Genomic DNA, 23,795 nt, shown 5'->3' with positions numbered 1-23,795 from the left:
ATCATTCTCAGAATGGATAAATCATCCAGTCAGAAATCATTAAGCAAACAACAGAACTGAACAATACTATGGACCAAATGGACCTAATACGCATATACAAAACTTTTTGCCAAATAACAGAAGACTACAATTCTTCCCAAGTGTATACAGAATATTCTTTTGGCTATATAATCATAAAGACGTATCAACAAACTTAAGAAGATGTAAATCATCCTAAGTATCTTTTCCCACCACAATGGAATGAAACTAAAAATCAATAACTGTAAGAAAATAGGAAAATTCACAAATATGTAGAAACTACACATCACACTTTTGAACAACTATTGTGTCAAAGAGGAAATCAAAAAGGAATTTAAAAATTATCTCTAGATAGGTCAGGAGTTCGAGACCAGCCTAAGCAACATAGCAAGACCTCATCTCCTCTAAAAATTTTAAAAACAATTAGCTGGGTATGGTGGTACATCCTGTAGTCCCAGCTACTCAGGAGGCTGAGGCAGGAGGATTGCTTGAGCCCAGGGGTTCAAGGTTGCAATGAGGTATCACTGTGCCACTGCATTCAGCCTGGGTGACAGAGCAAAACATCCTATTTAAAAAAAAAAAAAAAAAAAACCCTCAAGACAAATGAAAACAAAAATTACATATCAAAATGTATGGGATGCAGCAAAAACAGTACTTACACGAAAGCTTATAGTAACAAATGCCAATTTAAGAAACAAAAAAGACCTGAATTCAACAACCTTATCTTACACTTCAAGAAACTGGAAAAAGGAGAATCAAATAAACCCAAAGTTAGCAGAAGAAAGGAAAGTTTAGGGCAGAAATGAATCAAATAGAGAATAGAAAAACAATAGAAAAAAGTCAAAACTAAGAGTTGGTTTTTGAAAAACTAAACAAAATTGACAAACCCCTAGCAAGACTAAGAAAAAAAGAGATACTCAAATAAATAAAAAATGAAAGAGGAGACATTACAATAGATGCCACAGAAATAAAAGGGATCATAAGGGACTATTATGAATAACCATACACCAAAACACTGGAAAACCTAGAAGAAATGGATAGAGTCCTAGAAATATACAACCTGCCAAAACTGAATCAAGAAGAAATAGAAAACCCAAACAGACGAATAGCAAATATGGAGACTGAATCTGTAATCAAACAGCTCTCAACAAAGAAAAGCACAGGACCAGATGGTTTCATGGGTTAATTCTATCAATCATTAAAAAAAGAATTAATACCAATCTTTCTTAAACCTTCCAAAAAATAGAAGAGGATAGAATTCTTCCAAACTCACATTATGAGGCCAGGATCACTCTGATACCAAAGCCAAAGACACCAGAAGAAAGAAAAGTACAGGTATCTTTGATGAACATAGATTTTTAATCCTCAATAAAACACTAGAAAGCCAAATTCAACAACACACTAAAAGGATTATACACCATGGCTAAATGGGATTTATCCCTGGGATAAAAGAAGGCAGAGTATCACTTTGTTCAACCTCAGCTGGGAACATGCATGTGTCCTGGGTGAGTCAAATTTTTTATCTCATTATTCCCAGTAGCTACATTCTATAATGTTGCTGCAAAAACAGAATTAGCAAATAATGAAACACTACTGCTAAGGGAAATACAGGGTAAAGTTCCTGTGAGCCTCTGGTCATAACATTTTCACCCACCAATTAATACATAACCTTGTTTCAGATGTGTTTCTGTCTAATAATACTTCAGGTCATTTACACTGTTGATTCATTAACATCGAACTCATGGCCAAAACCACCTCATGCCTAAACAAAGCTTATATCTAACACTCGCATATTTTCCCTGTAAGACACACCACAGCCTTCTTGTGCTTAGGAACCCGAGACAGCAGCACTTCAGCACTACACTTGGTGGCGATTCTAAACAGTGAAATCACTCATGAAAAGCACAAAAACATAAAACATGTTTCACTAAATAAAACCCAAAAGAATGCCTGTTTACAATATGAGGGCTGCAAAAAGAAGGTAGGGCATCATTTTGTTCAATCTCAGCTAGGAACATGTGAGTGAGGTGGCTCAAATTTTTTGTTGCACTGCACACTGCATTCCCATGAATGATTATGACACCTCTGTAAGTACTGATTTGGGTGTTACAAATACATCTTAGTAAGTGGGGGAATTCACAAATATGAAATCCATAAGTAATGAGAATCAAGTATACATCCACAGGATTAAGTTTTAGAAGTAGAATTTCTAGATCAAAGGCCATGTACAAATGCCTTTGAGAGATATTGCCAAGTTGATGTCCACAGAAATTGTACCAATTTCTATTCTGACAACAATGAATACGTATTATGCTCTTTATTTTGAGCAATGTAAAAGGAAATAAAAGTTAATTGATTTCATCACATTAGTCAATGGAAAAGTTGGCATGGAGGAATGAAAAATGGTTATTGGCTGGGTGGGACTCATCCCTGTAACCCCAGCACTTTGGGAGGCCAACCAGGGAGGGGTGCTTGAGTCTATGACTTTGAGATCAGCCTGGGCAAAACAGCAAGACTCTGTCTCTACAGAAAATTTAAAAAGCAGCTGGGCATGGTGGCATACGCCTACAGTGCCAGCTACCCAGGAGGCTGAGGCAAGAGGACTGCTCGAGCCCAGAAGGTTGAGGCTGTAGTGAGCTGTGATGGCGCCACTGCACTCCAGCCCGGGTAACAGAGAGAGACCCTGTCTCAAAAAAAATAAAAATAAAAAATAAAAAAAGAAGAAGAAAGAAAAAAAAAAAAGACTGTTTACTATCCATCTGACAACGGATTAATAACCAGAATATGTAAGGAGCTCAAACAATTCAATACGAAAAATCCAATAATCCAGTTTAAAAATGAGCAAAATATCTGAATAGACATTTCTTAAAAGGAGACATAAAATGGCAAACAGGTATATGAAAAGGTATTCAATATCACTGATCATGAGAGAAATGCAATCAAAACTATGATATCATCTCACCCAGTTAAAATGGCTTTTATCCAAAAGACAGGCAATGACAAGTGCTGGTGAGGACATAGAGAAAAGGGAACCCTCATACCCTATTGGTGGGAATGTTTAGTACACTACTATGGAGAACAGTTTAGAGGTTCCTCAAAAAACTAAAAACTGAACTACCATATAATTCAGCAATCCCACTACTAGGTATATATATAAAAGAAAGGAAATCAGTATATTGAAGAGACACCTGCACTTCCATGTTTATTGCAGCACTGTTCACGATAGCCAAGATTTGGAAGCAACCTAAGTGTCTATTAACAGATGAAAGGACAAAGAAAATGTGGTACATATACACAATGGAATATTATTCAGCCATAAAAAAGAATGAGATCCTGTCATTTGCAACAACATGAATGGAACTAGAGGTCATTATGTTAAATGAAATAAGCCAGGCACAGGAAGACAAACTTCGTATGTTCTCACTTATTTGTAGGAGCTAAAAATTAAAACAATTGAACTAATGGAGATTACAGTAGAATGATGGTTACCAGAGGCTGGGAAGGGTAGTGAGAGGGGAAATGGGATAGTTAATGAGTACAAAAAAACAGAAAGAATGAATAAGACCTAGTATTTGCTACTGTGAGATTTAAACAACAGGGTCACTATAGTGAATAATAATTTAATTGTACATTTAAAAATAACTAGAAGAGGCTGGCCACAGTGGCTCACACCAGGACTTTGGGAGGCTGAGGTGGGTGGATCACTTGAGGTTAGGAGTTCCAAACTAGCCTGGCCAACATGGGTGAAACGCCATCTCTAAAAAACACAAAAATTAGCCAGGCATGGTGGTGGGTGCCTACGATCCCAGTACTCAGGAGGCTAAGGCAGGAGAATTGCTTGAACCTGGGAAGTAGAGGATGCAGTGAGCTGAGATCACGCCACTGCACTCCAGCCTGTGCGACAGAGCAAGACTCCGTCAAAAACAAAGTGAAAAAAAAAACAACAAAAAATAAAATAAAAGAGTATAATTGGATTGTTTGTAACACAAAGGATAAATGCTTGAGGTGATGGATACCTCATTTACTTTGATGTGATTATTACATGTTGTATGACTGTATCAAAATATCTCATATAACCCATAAATATATATACCTACTATGTACTCACAAAAATTTTTTTTAAATTTTTTTAAAGAAAAAAGGTTTAGAAGAATGCTAAAAGTAATGGTGAAATCAAAGTTTCATGTGTGTGTGCATGCATGTATTTTAATGAACACATTATCTTAGCCAAGTAACAGAGATTTTTAGGAAAATAAATATATTATTTGCCACAATAAAATACTGGGATTAAAAATAATTTAGATTTCCAACTTCTCTATGTATTTCTTTTTTTTTTTTTTTTGAGACAGAGTCTTGCTCTGTTGCACAGGCTGGAGTATAGTGGCACAATCTTGGCTCACTGCAACCTACACCTCCCAGGTTCAAGTGATTCTCTTGCCTCAGTCTCCCAATTAGCTGGGATTACAGGAGTGTTGCCACCATATCTGGCTAATTTTTGTATTTTTAGTAGAGATGGGTTTTGCCATGTTGGCCAGGCTGGTCTTGAACTCCCGGCCTCAAGTGATCCGCCCATCTAGGCACCCCAAAGAGCTGGGATTATAGGCGTGAGCCACCAAGCCCTGCCTGTCTTCCTATTTTTGAGTGTCTAATCACAATGAAAGCTCCTGTGAAATTTAAAACCACCACCAACTTCCAAGAAATGTACTGGGCTTAGTTCACAATGTCCTGTTCTTTTTATATCTTAGTCTACACTAGTGGTTACAAAAGTTGGAGAGCTTTTGAAAACACAATAGGATTCCTCTCAGACCTAGTATCAGAATCTCTGGGGAAAGAGCCAAGAAAGCTTTGATTTTTTTTTAAAAAGTGTATAGATAATGTTTAGGAACAAATAGTCTAGATCACTTAGAGTCAAACGAAAATATCAGAGCACTGCAGGATGTCCAATCATGTTTCGTGTATTACACTTCTTAGGGCATAATATCTAAGAAAATATAAAAAGCCAAACAAATAAGTTTCTTGCCTCCTATTAATCAAAAAATTAAACAGAAGTGCTTATACTACACAGATCTGAAATATAAAATGCTGAAAAATAATCTGATAAAATGAATTACAGTTTCCTTTCATAATTTTCTATCTCAAGGACTAGCTTACCTGTAGAAATAAGAGCACCCTCGGACAGTGTTGTGGGTATAGTGCTCCAAGGTCTTCTCATTGCCATAATCCTCTGAGGGATCAGACCAAAGCAGGTCACACACAGGTCCAAAGGCGGGAGGTTCTGTAAACCTGTCTAACTAGAAGACACACAAAAGCCAAAAGAAAAAAATCAGGAGAGCAAAAGGGCTCTTGGAAATTGGTATGCATTAAAGAAAAACCCCTTCCACCCACAAGAATGTATTAGGAGAGAAGCCAGTGTGCCCCTAAAGGATTTTCCTGCAAGAAAAGGAACATTTAACAATTTTAGATACAATAACTTTTATTATTTTTCTGCAATAATTTTTTTTCTTTTCTTTTCTTTTTTTTTTTTGAGACGGAGTTTCGCTCTTGTTGCCCAGGCTGGAGTACAATGGCATGATCTCGGCTCACCGCAAACTTCGCTTCCCAGCTTCAAGTGATTCTCCTGCCTCACCCTCCCTAGTAGCTGGGATTATAGGTATGTGCCACCACACCCGGCTAATTTTGTATTTTCAGTAGAGACAGGGTTTCTCCATGTTGGTCAGGCTTGTCTCGAACTCCTGACCACAGGTGATCTGCCCTCCTCGGCCTCCCAAAGTGCTGGGATTACAGGCTTGAGCCACTGCGCCCGGCCTGCAATAAATTTTTATAAACATCCCTGTCATTTAACCATACTGTAGTAAAGGACCCTCTTACATCCTAATCGTAAAGGAGTACTAATTTAATTCAAATGTGAAATCAACCACTATAGAGATATACAATTTTAGAAAGACTATGACTATATAAAATTAATTTTAATTGTCTAGGTGAGCCAATGTTACCATGAGAGCAGAAATGTTTTACAATGGTTCTGTTCATTGCAAACCTCATTCCAGTGGAGATTTCTTTATTTTAAAGAATGCTAATTTTGTAAGGGCATTTATCCTTTCCATTCTATGCAGTTGAGGTATTTCAATATGAGTTATTAACTTAAGCCTTTAGTCATTGCTGCTTTAGTTAAAAGCATAAAAACCAAGAGAAAGTAAGTAATAGAATAGCTGAATGCCAAGAAGATAAATTTCTACTGAGTGAAAGAGCTTTTTATTGATATGATTGATTCAGAATTATAAAATTCATATTTTACTATGTAAGAGAGAAATGCTGGTTATTTAAAAGACAGTGAGGCAAGAGAAAAGCCAGTACATATAGGTACACCCTCTTACCCTAAGGAGACTTTCATTCAGAGAAAATAGTTTTATAAACAGAAAAATCTTTAGTCTCAGTACCTATAAGAGGATGAGTATCCATTACTTTGATTAAAAAAGAGAGAGAGAGAGAGACACGTAGAAGAATTCAAAGGTAGAGAAGATAAGATGACTATGTACAATAAAAATTTGTCATCTTTTTCCATAATGAAGATACAGAATCTTGGAAATAATAATCACCAAGGAAGGCAAGTAAAACAATGAAACCGTATCATCTAAAATGTCAAAGCCAATGCATTTCGGAGATGGCAGTGTCCTCAGACCATTCTTTCCAACTTCCTCATTTCATAGAGAAGAAATGTGACAAAGAGGTTCAATAATTTGGTCAAGGTTACACAATTAATGGCAGGACTGTGATTAGAACCCTGGTTTGCTTCCTTTTGCACTGTGATATACTTTAAGTTTCAGGACTATAAGAATGTTAGCTTTCTAGTTGGTAAAAACATAGAGCTCACTAAAAATTATAATTTGTGGTAGATACATATCAAAATGTTAACGGTAGTTATGGTGATGAAATCAGAGGTATCTTCCATTTTCTTACTTTTGATTATCTATATTTTAAAGATTTCAGCTAAAGATATATTGGTTGACTGCAATAAGAAACAAATTTTAGGCTGGGCCCAGTGTCTCACACCTGTAATCCCAGCACTTTGGGAGGCCAAAGTGGGCAGATAGATCACTTGAGGTCAGGAGTTCAAGACCAGCCTGGCCAACATGGTGAAATCCCGCCTCTACTAAAAATACAGAAATTAGCCTACTAAAAATACAAAAACTGGCCAGGTGTGCTGGTGCGCACCTGTATCCAGCTACTTGGGAGGCTGAACAAGGGAGGCGGAGGTTGCAGTGAGCTGAGATAGCACCACTGTACTTCGGCCTGGGTGAAAGAGAGAGACTCTGCCTTAAAGCAAACATCAACAACAACAACAACAACAAAACCCAACACATTTTAAAAATATACTCTATGAGAATAATAAAAGATAACTTACTTTCCTAATGTCATCTAAAGAAGTAATTTCAGGTGACATTCCTCCATGTACACAGAGAAACTGCTGGTTTAAGAGGGCAGCAAGAGGAAGACAGTCAAATGTCTCCATACAGGCATCATACACCTGTTCCGAATATTTGATTCGACCTAACAAAAAAGGAAAACCAGTCAATGGAAGAAAAACTAAAATGTATCACATTTGAAAAAGGATATAGGCCAGGAGAATATGAAGCTATTTTAAAGCCATTTATTTGAGATAATTTGAGATCACAATTATCTTTGTAAAGATACTTTTGAAAAGTTGTGGATAATACGTTAACAATACCTTTCTCCTCTTAAAGACAAGTGTGACCTTGGATTAACTTTCTAGCTCTGTTGCTTGGAAATGTGATAAGGTGACTGTCCACTGTGTTATTAGGCAACATGGCTTGTGGTAAAAATTACCCAGTTACCTGGTGGGAAGCTATAGCTTTGGGCTCCTCTGAAGGTAGTTTTACAACACACATTGACACTTGATGCATGAGGCTTCTATACCAGGATGGCTCCCTAATCTTCCCAGTATGGATACTGTTTCCTTGTACCTGAGCTGGTGAGATGGGAGGGGGCAAGAGAGACGGAAAGCTGCTGGACTGTGGTATGCACTGCTGTGAGGACCACTCCACTGAAAAGGAACGCCCAGTGCTGCCCTTCCTGACCCTTCTAAGTATATGGATGATAAGTAAGGTCCATGGTAGTCTTGTGAGTCTGAGTATTTTATGGGTCTTGAAGATCCCTTAGGGGTGCTGAAGATATATAAGTGGAAACTGGAGTCTTAGGAGATATCAATAAAATGTCAGTAATGTTTTGGCTCATGATTTTTAAGGTCTGTAAACAAATTATGTCTTGATTCTATTTTCTCTAAAAACATTTGGCTTAAGCTGATGTGGTGGCTCATGCCTGCAGTCCCAGTGTTTTGGAAGGCTGAGGTAGGGGGATCGCTTGAGGCCAGGAGTTTGAGACCAGCCTGGGCAACACAATGAGGCTTAATTTTTTGTTTTTTTGTTTTTTTTGAGACGGAGTCTCGCTCTGTCATCCAGGCTGGAGTGCAGTAGCAGGATCTTAGCTCACTGCACCTCTGCCTCCCAGGTTCTTGCGATTCTTCTGCTTCAGCCTCCCAAGCACCTAGGACTACAGTTGCATGCCACCACGCCTGGCTAATTTTTATATTTTTAGTAGAGACGGGGTTTCACCATGTTGGCCAGGTTGGTCTCAAACTCCTGACCTTGTGGTCCACCTGCCTTGGCCTCCCAAACTGCTGGGATTATAGGCATGAACCATCGCGCCCGGCCAAGGCCTCGTTTTTACAGAAAATTAAAAAACAAAATTAGCTGGTTGTGGTGGCACACGCCTGCTGTCCAAGCTACTTGGGAGGCTGAGGTAGGAGGATAGATTGAGCCCAGGAGTTTGAGGCTGCAGTGAGCTACGATAGTGCCACTGCACTCCAGCCTGGGCAACAGAGTGAGACTCTGCCTCTAAACAATAAAAAATAAATGTTTGGTTTAATAAATTATATTTTGATGTGGTTGTCAACTTGGGGCTACAGAATAAGGAAATACATCAGCAGGTGGAAGGAGGAGTCTCTACAAATCTCTAGAAAGGAAAAGTCATCAAATAATAGGTGGGAAACTGGAAAATGGGCATTTAAAGAGAAAAAGGAACATCTTCTTCCTTGGCCTTGGTTTCAAAAAGTCAAGCTGAGTTCAGGGATGTGTGTGGGCAGAGAAGACCAGAAGTATAGTCAGGCAGCTCTGCAGAACTGTGAGCTCCTTCTCCTCTTCTAGGATTCTGGGATGATGAGGTGGCCTACAGGACCAAGCTGTATCGAGTGAGTCAGACTATCTAGTTGGTAATTATTTCTGTGTTTATTTCCTTTTTGTGATCTCTAAGCCTTTAGAAAGACATGTTTAAGGATCAGAGCCTGGTCCTGGCAAGGCTTTGGGGAATAAAGTGAAGAATGATGGATTCAGGTTTGGGCCAGACTGAAGTACTGTATGGGTGACAGGAATGATTAGAGAGAGATCCCTAAGGAAGGTGTAAACCAGTAGACCACACTAGAGGTTGTAAGGCCTTCCATCCCTGAGTGTGAAGATTTCTCTTTAATGCCAATACTGGGTGATCAGGGTTTGAGTTCATTAAGGGAGCCTGTGGGTTTCTTTGAGGTTTTCAGAACATTTTGTATTGCTGTTATAGCAGTCAGCATCATCTATTCCACAACATATGCTAACTTTATTAGGAGCTCAAAGTTAACAAGAGCCATGTCTTATGCATTGTTGCCTCTGCTTACAGTTACATCCTTATACTCTGCTTTATCTTAAATACTATAAATTTTGCCCATTTCAAAGTAGATCCAGCATTGGCCATAAAGTCTGTTGGAAGTAAAAAACAAACAAAAAACTCTTTAATTTATGGTCAGTGATTGACTTTTTCTCCTGAAAATCCTAGGAACCAGAGTTCCCTCTGTTGCCAGTGTCAGTAAGGAATTCCTCCATGGGAGTTCTACACTTGAATATAGGTAGGAATTTCAATTACTTATTAATTTATGCTCCATAACATCTTACATTGATAAATGCCTTTCAATCCCAAGAATGACTCAAAATAATTCCTTAGCCCACTTCCAAAAAAGAATGCCAAGTCAAGATGGCAAGTAATGAAGTATATTGTTATTTTGTAAATTAAATCAGGAGGTCAAAAATTAAATTAAGCAAAAAGAAGTTCATGTTATATTAATATGTGAATAAAATAGGCTACGAAATGTTACCATCTTTATTTTTTCAAAGTATATGAATTGCATATATAATCACCAATATTTAATTTTCTGAGGGATTAGATTGACAATAGTATCTATAGTTTTCTTAGTTTAGCTGTTCTTTTTTATGATGAATATGTCATCTTTATACAATAACATTATTATACTGCCTTTAAAAAAATTTTTTTTACAGACAGGATCTTATTGTTTTCTAGGCTGGAGAGCAGTAGTGCAATCGTAGCTCACTGTAACCTCAAACTCGTAGGTTCAAGCAGTCCTCCTGCCTAATCTTCTAAGTAGCTGGGACTACAGGTGCACACCACCACACCTAGCTAATTTTTAAAAATTATTTGTAGAGACAGGATCTCAATATGCTGCCCAGGTTGGTCTTCAATTCCTGGCCTCAAGCAATCCTCCTGCCTCAGCCTCCCAAAGCGCTGGGATTACAGGCATGAGGTACTGCACCTGTATCTGACCTATATTACTTTTATTATTTAAATGTATTGAAGGCTTATGACGTGTCTGTCAGTGAGTTAAGCATGTGGCATGATATGGTGGTAAAGAGAATGCAGTCTGGAACTTGTTGCCTGCTTTGAAGAAACTCAGCACCCTCCACTTACTAGCTATAGGACCTTGGATAAAAATTTTAACTCTCTGCCTTGGTTTCCTTATCTATGGTCATAATAATAATAATAATACCCTGAATTGTAGATTCAGGGTTGCTGTGAGGATTAAATCAATTCATTTATGTAAAATATGCAGAATAATGCTGGCACTTAATACATACTATGTAAGTGTTAACTGATAAAGTATTTAATACTCACAGAAACCCTATGAAGTAGATATTATTACTGTCTTCATTCAAAAACTGAGGAAATTAGGCTTACTTGCCCAAAGCTGCAAAGCTAGTGACTGGCAGAACTGGGACTTAAACCTGTTCATGCTCTTAATGACCCTCTAATATTCCTCCTAATCATTATTTTTAAATAAGATTTTGATTAGCAGAATCTAAATAGCCAAATACATAATTCCCAGAGGTTAAATTAGCTGATTTAAGTGCTTTATTTTCAAGACAAATTTTTAGGATATATCCCAAAAAACAGTTATTTCTATAGCGAAGGGAAAATGCACTACAGCCATAGGATGACACGGATATAAGTTCTAACTAGTATCAATAATACAATATTAACAAAACAAAATTTTCAACAAAACTCTTTGAAAGCAATTTTGAGAGTCAGCACTACTTGCAAGAAATCACAATCTGGTCTAGTCACTGATGACATATTTGTTTCAATTTTTATTTGCTTTATTTATTATTATTATTATTGTTTGAGACAGGGTCTCATTCTGTCACCCAGACTGGAGTGCAGTGGCATTATCATAGCTTACTGCGGCCTAGAACTCCTGGCCTCAAGAGATCCTCCCACCTCAGTCTCCCAAATGCTGGGATTACAGACGTGAGACATAGCTCAAATTTTAAAAGCCACAAAAGGGTATAATGTACCTCCTGCCCTCTCTCTGCAAGTAACCAATATTAGCAGTTTCCTGGGTGTCTTTACAAAGATATTCTATGCATACACATGCAGATATGTATGTTTCTTCTCTTTCCAAAACATCCTTTTGGTTTTTACACACATGATAGCACATATGTACTGTTCTTTACTTGCTTTTTGCACTTAAGAACACATTTTGGCTATCATGCCACATCTTCAGAGGAAGAGTGGAATTAAGAGTATGCCACCCCAAAATACGCCACTCCGGCACACTGACAACTTTGAGTTAAAGGCACCTGAAAAACCACAGTTGCAAGAAGATCACTCTGGCCTTCGTGCTGTTTCTTCTTTTTTTTTGAAACGGGGTCTTGTTACATGCCCAGAATGGTCTCAAACTCCTGGCCTCAAGTGATCCTCCCAGTTCAGCTTCCCCAATAGCTGGGATTACAGGCACATGCCACAGTGCCCAGCTCATGCTGCTTTTTAAAAGCAGGAGATGAAATTCTCATTTGAAAGATGCCCTCCCAGAGCAACAGACACTGAGACCTACTTGAAAATGGAGGGTAGGAGGAGGGAGAGGATCAGGAAAAATAACTACTGGGTACTAGGCTTAGTGCCTGGGTGACAAAATAATCTATATAGCAAACCCCTATGACACAAGTTTGCCTATATAACAAAACTGCACATGTACCCCTGAACTTAAAATAAAAGTTAAAAAAACAAAAAGAAAAGAAAGATGCCCTCCGTGTACAAGAAGGAAAATAACATTGTTATCACCAAGGATTAATAGTTGAGGATGAATTCAAATAACTCTTATCTTCTAGCCTCCTCACATCATTTAGTTCCTTTTTCACAACTTACTACTTTTCGTCCAATTCAGCATGTAAGTGTTCAACTCTGAGTCTCTGGGTCTTCATTTTCTTATAGCGGCTCCCATGTCATGTAGAACTTATATTAAATAAATCCGTATGCTCTTCTCCTATTAATTTATCTTATGTCAATTTAATTCTCCAGCCCAGCTGAAAAACTCTGAGAGTAAAGGTAAAATTTTGCCTCCCCTACAGAAGAGCTTTGTAATTTTTTAACATCTACCCAGTATTTTGCTTTATGGATATGCCACAATCTAATTAGACCAATCTTTTGCTACTCTAAAAACCGCTGCAATGAGCAATGACAAACAATATTTGTTTTTTGTTTTTTTTAAATCCAGTTGTCATAACAATACTGCTTTCATTAGTAAAATTACAGGAGTTTCTGGAACTTGTCAGTAAGCTATTTAACTATACATTTTAAAACATGGTTCCTGGAAGGGCCGGGCACGGTGCCTCACGTCTGTAATTCCAGCACTTTGGGAGGCAGAGGTGGGTGGATCACGAGGTCAGGAGTTCGAGACCAGCCTGACCAACATAGTGAAACCCTGTCTCTACTAAAAATACAAAAATTACCCAGGCGTGGTGGCGCACACCTGTAATCCCAGCTACTCAGGAGGCTGAGGCAGGAGAATTGCTTGAACCTGGGAGGCAGAGGTTGCAGTGAGCCGAGATCACACCACTGCACTCCAGCCTGGGTGACAAAGCGAGACTCTGCCTCAAAAAAAAAAAAAAAAAAAAAAAACCCGGTTCATGGAAATAAGAAATTCATTTACTTTAGTAGAAACTTTGACCCAGAGCTATGAGCTTGAACCCACAGCATTTATGGAATAATATAAACACGAGGTTCCTTCGAAGAAAATAAATAAATAAATACATAAAAATAGGCTGGGCATGAGGGCTCAAGCCTGTAGTCCCAGCTACTCAGGAGGCTGAGGTGTAGGGACCGCTTGAGCCTGGGAGGTTGAGGCTGTAGTGAGCTATGATTTTACCAGTGTGCTACAACCTGGGCAACAGAGCAAGACCCTGTGGAAAGGAGAGGAGAGGAGAGGAGGGGAGAGGAGGGGAGGGGAGGGGAGGGGAGGGGGGGAAAGGGAGAAGGGAAGGGAGAAGGGAAGAAAGAAGGGAAGGGAAAAGGGAAGGGAAAAGGGAAGAAAAGGAAAAGACAAAACAAGACAGACACTATGTTTCTTGCTTTCTAAGTAGATAACAATGAAGCAATACTTTTGCAAAAACAAATGATATGTCAAAAATTAACTGTTAGGGGCTAGGCATGGCGGCTCACACCTGTAATCTCAGCACGTTGGAAGGCCAAGGCAGGAGGATTGTTTGAGAAGTTCAAGATCAGCCTTGGCAACATAAGCGAGACTCAGTCTCTACAAAAAAATTTAAAAATTAGCCAGGCATGGTGGCACACACCTACAGTCCCAGCTACTCGGGAGGCTGAGGCAAGAGAATCACTTAAGCTGAGGAGTTCAAAGTTGAAGTGAGCTATGATTACACAATTGTACTCGAGCCTAGACAACAGAATGAGACCCTGTCTCTTAAAAAAATAAATTTTGTTTAACTGTTCGACAAAAAATAAATGTTTGAGGTGATGGATATTGCAGTTACCCTGACTTAATAATTATACATTGTACACACATAGTAAAAATATCACATGTACCTCAAAAATAGGTACAACTATTACATATCAGTTTTTTAAAAAAGGAAAAAAAAGCAGTATACTTTTCCATAAAGAAAGGAATTTTTTTTTTTTTTTTTTTTTGAGATGGAGTCTTGCTCTGTCACCCAGGCTGGAGTGCTGTGGCCGGATCTCAGCTCACTGCAAGCTCCGCCTCCCGGGTTCACGCCATTCTCCTGCCTCAGCCTCCCGAGTAGCTGGGACTACAGGCGCCCGCCACCTCGCCCGGCTAGTTTTTTTTTTTGTATTTTTTAGTAGAGACGGGGTTTCACTGTGTTAGCCAGGATGGTCTCGATCTCCTGACCTCGTGATCCGCCCGTCTCGGCCTCCCAAAGTGCTGGGATTACAGGCTTGAGCCACCGCGCCCGGCCAGAAAGGAATATTTTTTAAAAATCTCTGCATTATACAGCAATTTAGGATTGATACAAGAAAAGCCTTCACCCACCTTCCCCTTAAAAACAGATTACAGCTGCACAATCTGAAACTAAGCATCCCTTACTAATTATAAGATGCTAATTCTTGAAGACACAGCGGCCACTGAAGAGAGATCAGCTTATCAGTAAAAACACCCATGCACAGCAACACACATGCTCTCTCCTTATACAGGAATAAAATTTTAAACTTATACTTGAATTTGTGTGCTTGTTCCAAGATTTATTTACATTTCAGATGCAGCATTATAACAAAAAAAGAAGGACTATCTTGGTAGACAGGAAAAAAAGAAAGCCATCAGGTTTAACTACAGTTAAATCACATGAAAAGCAAATAAAAACCTGAGATAAGAAATTATGGGCAAAAGGAGACACTTAAAATGTTTCCAGGACCTATTGTTCCAGCTTCTAAAAATAGTCTGAACCATTTATACCTGTCAAAAAAATCCCTGATGTTATTATTACACATTGCATCCCTGTATCAAAATATCTCATGTATCCCATAAATACATACACCTACTATACACCCATAAAAATTAAAAATTAAAAAACAATTCTGAAAAGACAGAAGAATAACTAAGAAAAATGTCACCTAAAAAAACCTCTGATATTTAATTCAAAACAAAGGCAGTCATAGGGAGCTTTCTTTACTACGTATCTACTCCTAATTAATAAAATTAGCTGACTTTTATCGAGCATTATATTCCAGGGCATTTGTTAACTGCTATATGCATTATTTAATGTTGCCAGGTAAGAAATGAAAGTGTTAAAGAATACCCCAATGTTTGATTTAGAAAAATAACATAAAATAAAATATTTCTAATTTTTGTATTTGGTGAAGTGGTTCCCAAAGGATAGTAGAACCTTCCTAAAGACTCCGGAGCTGTCATTCTTAACCAGCAGCACACAGCTGAACTACCTCGGGTGCTTACAAAGCTTTTCAAATGCTTGGGCCCCAACTGGGTAATTTTTAAATTACCAATTTGAAAAATAATAATAATTATAAAAGTAGTACACAGTGGTGGTAAAAAATAACTCAAACAATACTAGAGAGGATATAAAATTAAAAGTAAGTCATGCATGATGGCATGCACTTATAGTCCCAGCTATCTAGGAGGCTAAGGCTGGAGGATTGCATGAGTTTGAGACTAGCCTGGGCAACATGTCAACACAGCATCTCAAAAAACAACAACAACAACAACAACTATAAGTCCTCCTAACCCAACCTCCCACTGTTAATGATTTCTTCTGTACATTATATATTTTTAATTTACAAAGGAGATGACCATTTACATGCTCTGCAAATGGCTTATAAAATAGCATCTCTCCATATCGGCACATATTATGGGTCTATCTTGGTCTGTCTTTCTTTTGTTTTTGGAGACAGAGACTTGCTCTATCATCCAGGCTGGAGTGTGGTGATCATAGCTCACTGCAGCCTTGAATTCCTGGGCTCATGCAATCTTCCTGCCTCAGCCTCCCAAGTAGCTGTAACTATAGGCACATGCCACCACACTCAGCTAATTTTTAAATTTTTTGTAGAGAGAGTCTTACTACGTTGCCCAGGTTAGTCTCAAACGGCTGGGCTCAAGCAATGCCCCCATCTCAGCCTCCCAAAGTGTGGCATAAGCCACTGCACCTGGCCACCTTGGTCTTTCAATAGCTGCCTAGCATTCCATTGTTAAAAAGCGTATTATTCATCACTGTCTTGTCGACATTTAGATTATCTTTTTGTTGTTGTTGTTGTTGTTATAATTAACACTGCAGTGAACATCCTTAAGCATCCGTATCTTACTGTCTTTTTGTGAGTATATTTGTGTGGTAGATGAATTCTAAAATGACCTGAATTGATCTACATCTTTGTATGTATAATCCACTCCTCTTTCAGTGGATGAAAACTGTAAGTATGATGAGACTCCCATTATTTTGTCCCATTATATGGCAAAAGACAGACTACCTTGGGAGGGCTTGATCTAATCAGGTGAACATTTATTTATTTATTTACTTATTTATTTTTAGGGACAGGGTCTCACTCTGTCACTCAGGCTAGAATGCAGTGGCACAATCACAGCCCACTGTAATCGCAAACACCTACGCTCAATCTATCCTTCAGTCTCAGCTTCTTAAATGGCTGGGCCTACAGGCTTGCACCACCATGCAGGCTGACTGAATTTTAAGTTTTTAATTTTCTTTTTGGTAGAAAGGAGGTCTCACTATGTTGCTCAGGCTAGTCTTGAACTCCTGGCCTCAAGTGATCCTCTCCCCTTTGGCCTCCCAAAGTGCTGAAATTACAGGCATGAGCCACCATGCTTGACCTAAGATGAGCCTTTTAAAAACTAAGTGAGGGTTTCTTTCCAGCTAGTTGATCACAGAAGAGAACGTCAGGGAGATGCATTCAGGGCGGCCTGGAAAAAAGCAAACATTCATATTGCGAACTACCACTGGAGGCTACATGTTATGGAACTGCAAGCAATATCCAGAAGCTGAGAGTCATCCCTGGTCAACAGCTAACAAGACAACAGGGACCTTAATCCTACAGTTACAAGGACTGCCAACAAGTGACCTTGGATAAAGACCCTAAGCCCCAGGTGAGAACTGAAACCCTGGAAACACCTTGATTTCAGTGAGATTCTATACAGAGAATCTAGCCGCACTGTGGCCTGGACTTCTGACCTACAATAACTATGAGATAATAAATGTGTTCTTTTAAGCCACTAAATTTGTGATAATTTTTTATGCAGCATTCAAAAAGTAATACAATCTGCATAATAAATTCCTACAAATGAAATTGCCAGATCAAGGGGATATGCACTTAAAATTTATATATATATTACAAAATTGCTCTTCAAATACTTTACATCTTTGTTGTTGTTGTTGTTGAGACAGGGTCTCACTCTGTCTCCCAGGCTGGAGGGTAGTGGTGATCATGGCTCACTATAGCCTCAAACTCCTGAGCTCAGGTGATCCTCCCACCTCAATCAGCCTCCTGAGTAGCTGGGACTACAGGTGAGTGCCTCTATGCACAGCTAATTTTTTGTGCTTTTTTTTTTTGTAGAGATGGGGTTTCAACATGTTGACCAGGCTGGTCTTGAACTCTTGGGCTCAAGTGATCCACTCACCTCAGCCTCCAAAAGTACTGGGATTATAGGCATGAGCCACCATGCTCAGCCTACACCAATTTAAACATCCACCAACAGTAGATTTAAAACTTCCCGGTAATTATCTGCTGATTTAAAGTGTTTAATCCAAGGATCTGTATCTTGCCCTCTTGTAGCTGACTTTTTTGACAGAGGGACTTTTTAAAAAGTGATTATCCTCTAAAATTTCTCTTAATAACAAAGACCTTTTCTTTGATGCTCTACTAGGAGGGAGGCTGTCATTACAACTGCCATCTCCAATGTAAGAAGCTACTGGTAGCGAGAATTCATATGAGCGTATAACACACTATAAATAGCAATCTACCTGTCAGTAAATGGATCTGTGGCAGATGAATAAACTCTGAGTCTCTGAAAACAAATGTAAAAGTTTTTTTAACTTTGAAAATTATTTTTGGATCCCAGCACTTTGGGAGGCCGAGACGGGCAGATCACAAGGTCAGGAGATCGAGACCATCCTGGCTAACACAGTGAAACCCCGTCTCTACTAAAAATACAAAAAACTAGATGGACGAGGTGGCAGGCGCCTGTAGTCCCAGCTACTCGGGAGGCTGAGGCAGGAGAATGGCGTAAACCTGGGAGGCGGAGCTTGCAGTGAGCTGAGATCCCGGCACTGCACTCCAGCCTGGGTGACAGAGTGAGACTCTGTCTCAAAAAAAAAAAAAAAAAAAGTTTATAATAGATTCTTCTAAGATAATAATCTGCAGAAAAATCTGAATAAGATACAAAATGAAATCCATGATCAAAATATCAACCATACGAACACTAAAGTATATTTATATATTCAGGATTCATTAAAAGGGGTAGATTTTAGAGCCATATGGGACCCAAGAGATTAGTTTAGCTTATTTTATAGAGAATATGCTAACATTTTAGAAGTCAAAACAGGTAAAATTTTGCTTTTGTTTATTTCAGTACTTTCATCACAAAAAAAAAAAAAATTTTGGCGTAGAACCCAATATACATATTTTCTGGAAGACTACTTCAGAGTATGTCAAAAGTCTTTAAAATGTGCATGCCCTCTAACCCAGAAATTCTTTTTTGAGAGTTTGTTCTGAAGATACAAATCATAGATGCTCATTCATTCAAATGAACTCAACCAGTATTTATTAAGCAACTTCGATGAGCAACTAATACTGTTGTGGGTGTTGGGGAAAACAACAGTGAACAAAACGTATCCCTGCTGGCATGAAGCTTACCTTCTGGTGGCAGAGAAAGACAGTCAACTAATAAATATACATAAATCTCAGGTGTTGATAAACACTATGAAAAGAAACAGGGTATGAGGGTAAAATGATGAGATTGTGATTTAAAAAGCAACCAGAGGAGAAAGTCTCGGAAGAAATGACATGAATGAAATAGAATGTATGTCTTATAAGCAGATAGAGATCTGGGAAAAGAAGAACTAAAAATGCAAATGCCCTGGGGCAGGATCTCCCAAACATCCCCAACATAGTCAGTATCATACTGTGTGTCAGTGAGCAGCCAATTATGAGTACTAGATGCTAGTCAAGGAAATCTATGAGTTTGTTTTTTTTGAGACAGCATCTCGCTGTATTGCCAAGGCTAGTCTAAAACTCCTGGGCTGAAGGGATCGTCTAGCCTCAGCCTCCCACTGTGTTGTTTTTTAAATCAGCAAGTAATGTTTTGACTTTCAAAATAATTCTACTTTTTTTTTTTTGAGTCAGAGTCTCGCTCTGTTGCCCAGGCTGGAGTGCAGTGGCAGGATCTCAGCTCACCACAACCTCTGTCTCCCAGATTCAAGTCATTCTCCTGCCTCAGCTTCCTGAGTAGCTGGGATTACAGGCACGCACCACCACACCCAGCTAATTTTTGTATTTTGAGTAGAGACAGGGGTTTCACCATGTTGGCCAGGCTGGTCTTGAACTCCTGACCTTGTGATCCACCTGCCTCAGTCTCCCAAAGTGCTGGGATTACAGGCATGAGCCACCACGCCCGGCCAATAATTCTACTTTTTTTTTTTTTTTTTTTTTTTGAGACGGAGTCTCGCTGTGTCGCCCAGGCTGGAGTGTAGTGGCCGGATCTCAGCTCACTGCAAGCTCTGCCTCCCGGGTTTTTACGCCATTCTCCTGCCTCAGCCTCCCGAGTAGCCGGGACTACAGGCGCCCGCCACCTCGCCCGGCTAGTTTTTTGTATTTTTTAGTAGAGACGGGGTTTCACCGTGTTAGCCAGGATGGTCTCGAACTCCTGACCTCGTGATCCGCCCGTCTCGGCCTCCCAAAGTGCTGGGATTACAGGCTTGAGCCACCGCGCCCGGCCAATAATTCTACTTTTATATTAAACTTATTTTTACTATTACAATAGTACTTACAGTTAGAAACAACCTAACTATCCTATGATTGTTAGTAAATTGGCTACATGTATGATTGTGCATTTGTAAGATAGAATACTTTAAAAAAATTAAAATAACACAAGCCATGTTGTCAAAAATATTTAATGATATGGAAAAAATGCTACTATATTAAGTGAAACAGAAATGTATTAAACACTACATATGAGCCCAATTTTATTTTAAAAATATATACAGATAGATATATATATACCTGAACTATTTCATAATAATGAAAAAGAACGGAAGACCATATTTCAAATAGTGTGATAACAGTGATTACTTCTAAGTGGCATGATTACCAACACTTTTTTTTTTTTTTTTTTTTTTGGAGACGGAATCTTGCTTTGTCGCCCAGGCTGGAGTAGAGTGGCGTGATCTCGGCTCACTGCAACCTGATTATGGACACTTTTATCTTCTTTAGACTTCTCTATGCTTTCCAAATATCCCAAATGAATTATTTTTTAAACAAGGGGGAACCCAAAAGTTATATTCAAAATAAATGCCTTAAAAGATAGTCTTAGTTCTTCGCAGGTGAAAAAAATAACAACAACAGGACAGGAAGCATTTGAATTCCATTAGTTCTTTTTCTTTATGTTTGATTTACTTGGGACAGGTTAAAGGGTAACTAAAAAAGTTCTAGAGGAGTGATTATACTTACATTCCTGTTTGAAGGTGAAATAGTCTGTAAGATGCCTGCATTCATGATTTCCCCGAAGCAGGAACAATGTTTTGGGATGATTAATCTTTAAACTCCATAAATACAGCACACACTATAAGACAGATAAAATTTTCTTTGTGACCATTATAATGCATAAACACAATTTATATAATTCAAATGACTTGCTGTAATGGCATATATCATTGTTACTCCCAAACTGAAAAATGAAACCTTTTGAATGTGATATACTTATTGCCCTAGAATTTGACAGAGTATAGAGTAGCTTTCACAGAAATCTCTCTCTAATCTCTGTTCTCATGTTCTATCTAAATATCTAGAACTCTCTCAGAAAGCCACTCACACATATATTAGTCCTAAAACCTGTATTTAATTTAATTCTGAAACACTAAAGGCATTTCCACTAAGACCAGGAACAAGGCAAGAATATTTACTATCTCTGCTACTGTTCAAAACTGGTGTAAGGGTATTAGCCAACTGAATTACACCTCAATTAGAGGGTTAAGAATGGGTGAAAAATAAAACTATCTCTATTTGCAGATATAACCCCCAAAAATCAATAAAACTAACTCAAATAATAAAATAATTCAGTAAAGCAGCAGGATATAAAATTAACATACAAAATCAATAGCCGTGGGGCACAGCGGCACGCATATGGTTCCAGCTACTCAGGAGGCTAAGGCAGGTGGCTCACTTCAGCCCAGGAGTTCAAGGCCAACCTGGGCAACATAGGGAGACACCATCTTAAAATAAAAAAAAATAGGGCCAGGCGCAGTGGCTCATACCTGTAATCTCAGCACTTTGGGAGGCCGAGGTGGGCAGATCACCTGAGGTTGGGAGTTCGAGACTACCCTGACCAACATGGAGAAACCCCGTCTCTCCTAAAAATACAAAATTATCCGGGCATGGTGGCACATGCCTGTAATCTCAGTTACTTGGGAGGCTGAGGCACGAGAATTGCTTGAACCCGGGAGGCAGAGGTTGCCACAAGCCGAGATCACGCCACTGCACTCCAGTCTGGGCAACAAGAGCGAAACTCTGTCTCAAAACAAACAAAAATAGACCTTTTATACAGAAACAATCAACAGAACATCATGGTAGAGAAATCCCCATTTGTAACAGCAACAAAGAGGCCTAAAGACACAGGAATAAATTTAACAAGAAATGTGTAAAATCCATACAAGAAAAAAATTTAAATGTCCCTATAAGACAAAAAAGTAGACATGAAATAATGGAAAGACATTCCTTGTTTTTGGATAGAATAAATCAACATGAAAAGATTACAGTTCTCGGGCAGGCACAGTGGCTTATGCCTGTAATCCTAGCACTTTGGGAGGCCAAAGTGGGTGGATCACCTGAGGTCAGGAGTTCGAGACCAGCCTGGCCAAGATGGTGAAACCCCGTCTCTACTAAAAATACAAAAATTAGCCAGGCGTAGTGGCGAGTGCCTGTAATCCCAGCTACCTGGGAGGCTGAGGCAGGAGAATCACTGGAACCTGGGAGGCAGAGGTTGCAGTGAGCCATGATCACGCCACTGCATTCCAGCCTGGGTGACAGAGCGAGACTCTGCCTCAAAAAAAAAAAAAGATTACAGTTCTCCCTAATTTAAGTCATTGAAATTCCAAGAAAAATACAAACAAGCTATTTTATGGAGTTAGACAAGCTGACACTAAAATTAACATGGAAATATGAACATGCAAGAAAGAACAGCCATGAAAACGTTAAAAAGAGACACCATGAGGGCAGACTAGCCCTACCAGATGTTAAAACATACAAACGTCTATAATCAAAACAGTGATACTGGCCTTATGTAGATAAATATACCAGTGGAATTTTATACTACAGATATAGTATAAAAGTACCTATAAAAACATGGTAAATAATAAAGGTGGTATCTCAAATCACAGTAATAATGATGAACTTTTAAATAAATGGCTCTGGGTCAGGTGGCTGCCATTTAAAAAAAAAGATAAAGTTAGAACCACATCTTACACAATGTACAATAACCAACAAAAGGATGAGCAATCTAAATGTAAAAAGATAAAACCACACAAGTTCTAGAAGAAAACATGAGTGAGTTCTTAAGCCCAGTATAGGTCAAAATTGATGTAGGTAAGAACTGTGTAACCAATGACTAAAAATCCAGACACAATAAAATAAAAGATGGGTAAACGTGACCACACAAAAATGAATATAGGTCAGGTGTGGTGGCTCACACCTGCAATCCCAGAACTTTGGGAGGCTGAGGCAGGCAGATAACCTGAGGTCAGGAGTTTGAGACCAGCCTGGCCAACATGGTGAAACCTCACCTCTACTAAACATACAAAAATCTGCTGGGCATGGTGACAGGTGCCTATAATCCCAGCTACTCAGGAGGCTGAGGCAGGAGAATCGCTTGAATCTGGGAGGTAGAAGTTGCAGTAAGCTGAGATCACACCATTGCACTCCAGCCTGGGCGACAGAGCAAAACTCCATCCCCACAATAATAATAATAATAATATAATTCGTATAGTAAAAAACAATTTGGCCAAACTGACAAAACTACACATTCATTTACCTTTGACCCACTTCTAGGAATCTACCCTAAAGATACACTTCCAACAATATGAAAATAAATATGCACAAGGCTGTAGCATGTGTGTAATAGTAAAACATTAGGAACAACCTAAATGACCATGCACAGGAGAGAGGCTAAGCTATGATACGCTCAAACAATAAAGCACAAGGATGAGGAAAGATCTCTATAAACTGATTTAGAGTGATTTCCAGGATATATTTTTAGATGAAAAAAGCAAAGTATGGCTGGGCATAATGGCTCACAAATGCAGTCCCAGTGCTTTAGGAGGCCAAGGCAGAAGGATAGCTTGAGGCCAGGAGTTTAAGACCAACCTGGGCAATACAGCAAGACCCTATCTCTACAAAACATTTAA

At 38.9% G+C, this 23,795-nt stretch overlaps 1 protein-coding gene across 20 annotated transcripts in view; it reads right to left on the bottom strand.

Annotated features, from left to right (window-relative positions):
- The window catches only part of PPP3CC (protein phosphatase 3 catalytic subunit gamma), a 101,884-nt gene that overhangs the window by 23,602 nt on the left and 54,487 nt on the right, over window positions 1-23,795 (bottom strand). For all 20 annotated transcript variants that reach the window (XR_012417138.1, XR_012417139.1, XR_012417137.1 and 17 more), the window contains 3 exons: window positions 20,848-20,959; window positions 7,421-7,566; window positions 5,170-5,309 (listed from right to left, as the gene is read on the bottom strand). Coding sequence is in view for 15 of the 20 variants with exons in the window: in XM_074000487.1 (XP_073856588.1) it covers window positions 5,170-5,309; window positions 7,421-7,566; window positions 20,848-20,959 (398 nt within the window). In the remaining 5 variants the exon portion in view is untranslated. The remainder of the gene's footprint in view (window positions 1-5,169; window positions 5,310-7,420; window positions 7,567-20,847; window positions 20,960-23,795) is intronic.

The sequence above is a fragment of the Macaca fascicularis genome, chromosome 8, assembly GCF_037993035.2.
Source record: "Macaca fascicularis isolate 582-1 chromosome 8, T2T-MFA8v1.1".
Taxonomy (NCBI): domain Eukaryota; kingdom Metazoa; phylum Chordata; class Mammalia; order Primates; family Cercopithecidae; genus Macaca; species Macaca fascicularis.
The sequence above is the reverse complement of the archived record's forward strand: the minus strand, read 5'-3'. Positions and strand labels throughout refer to the sequence as shown.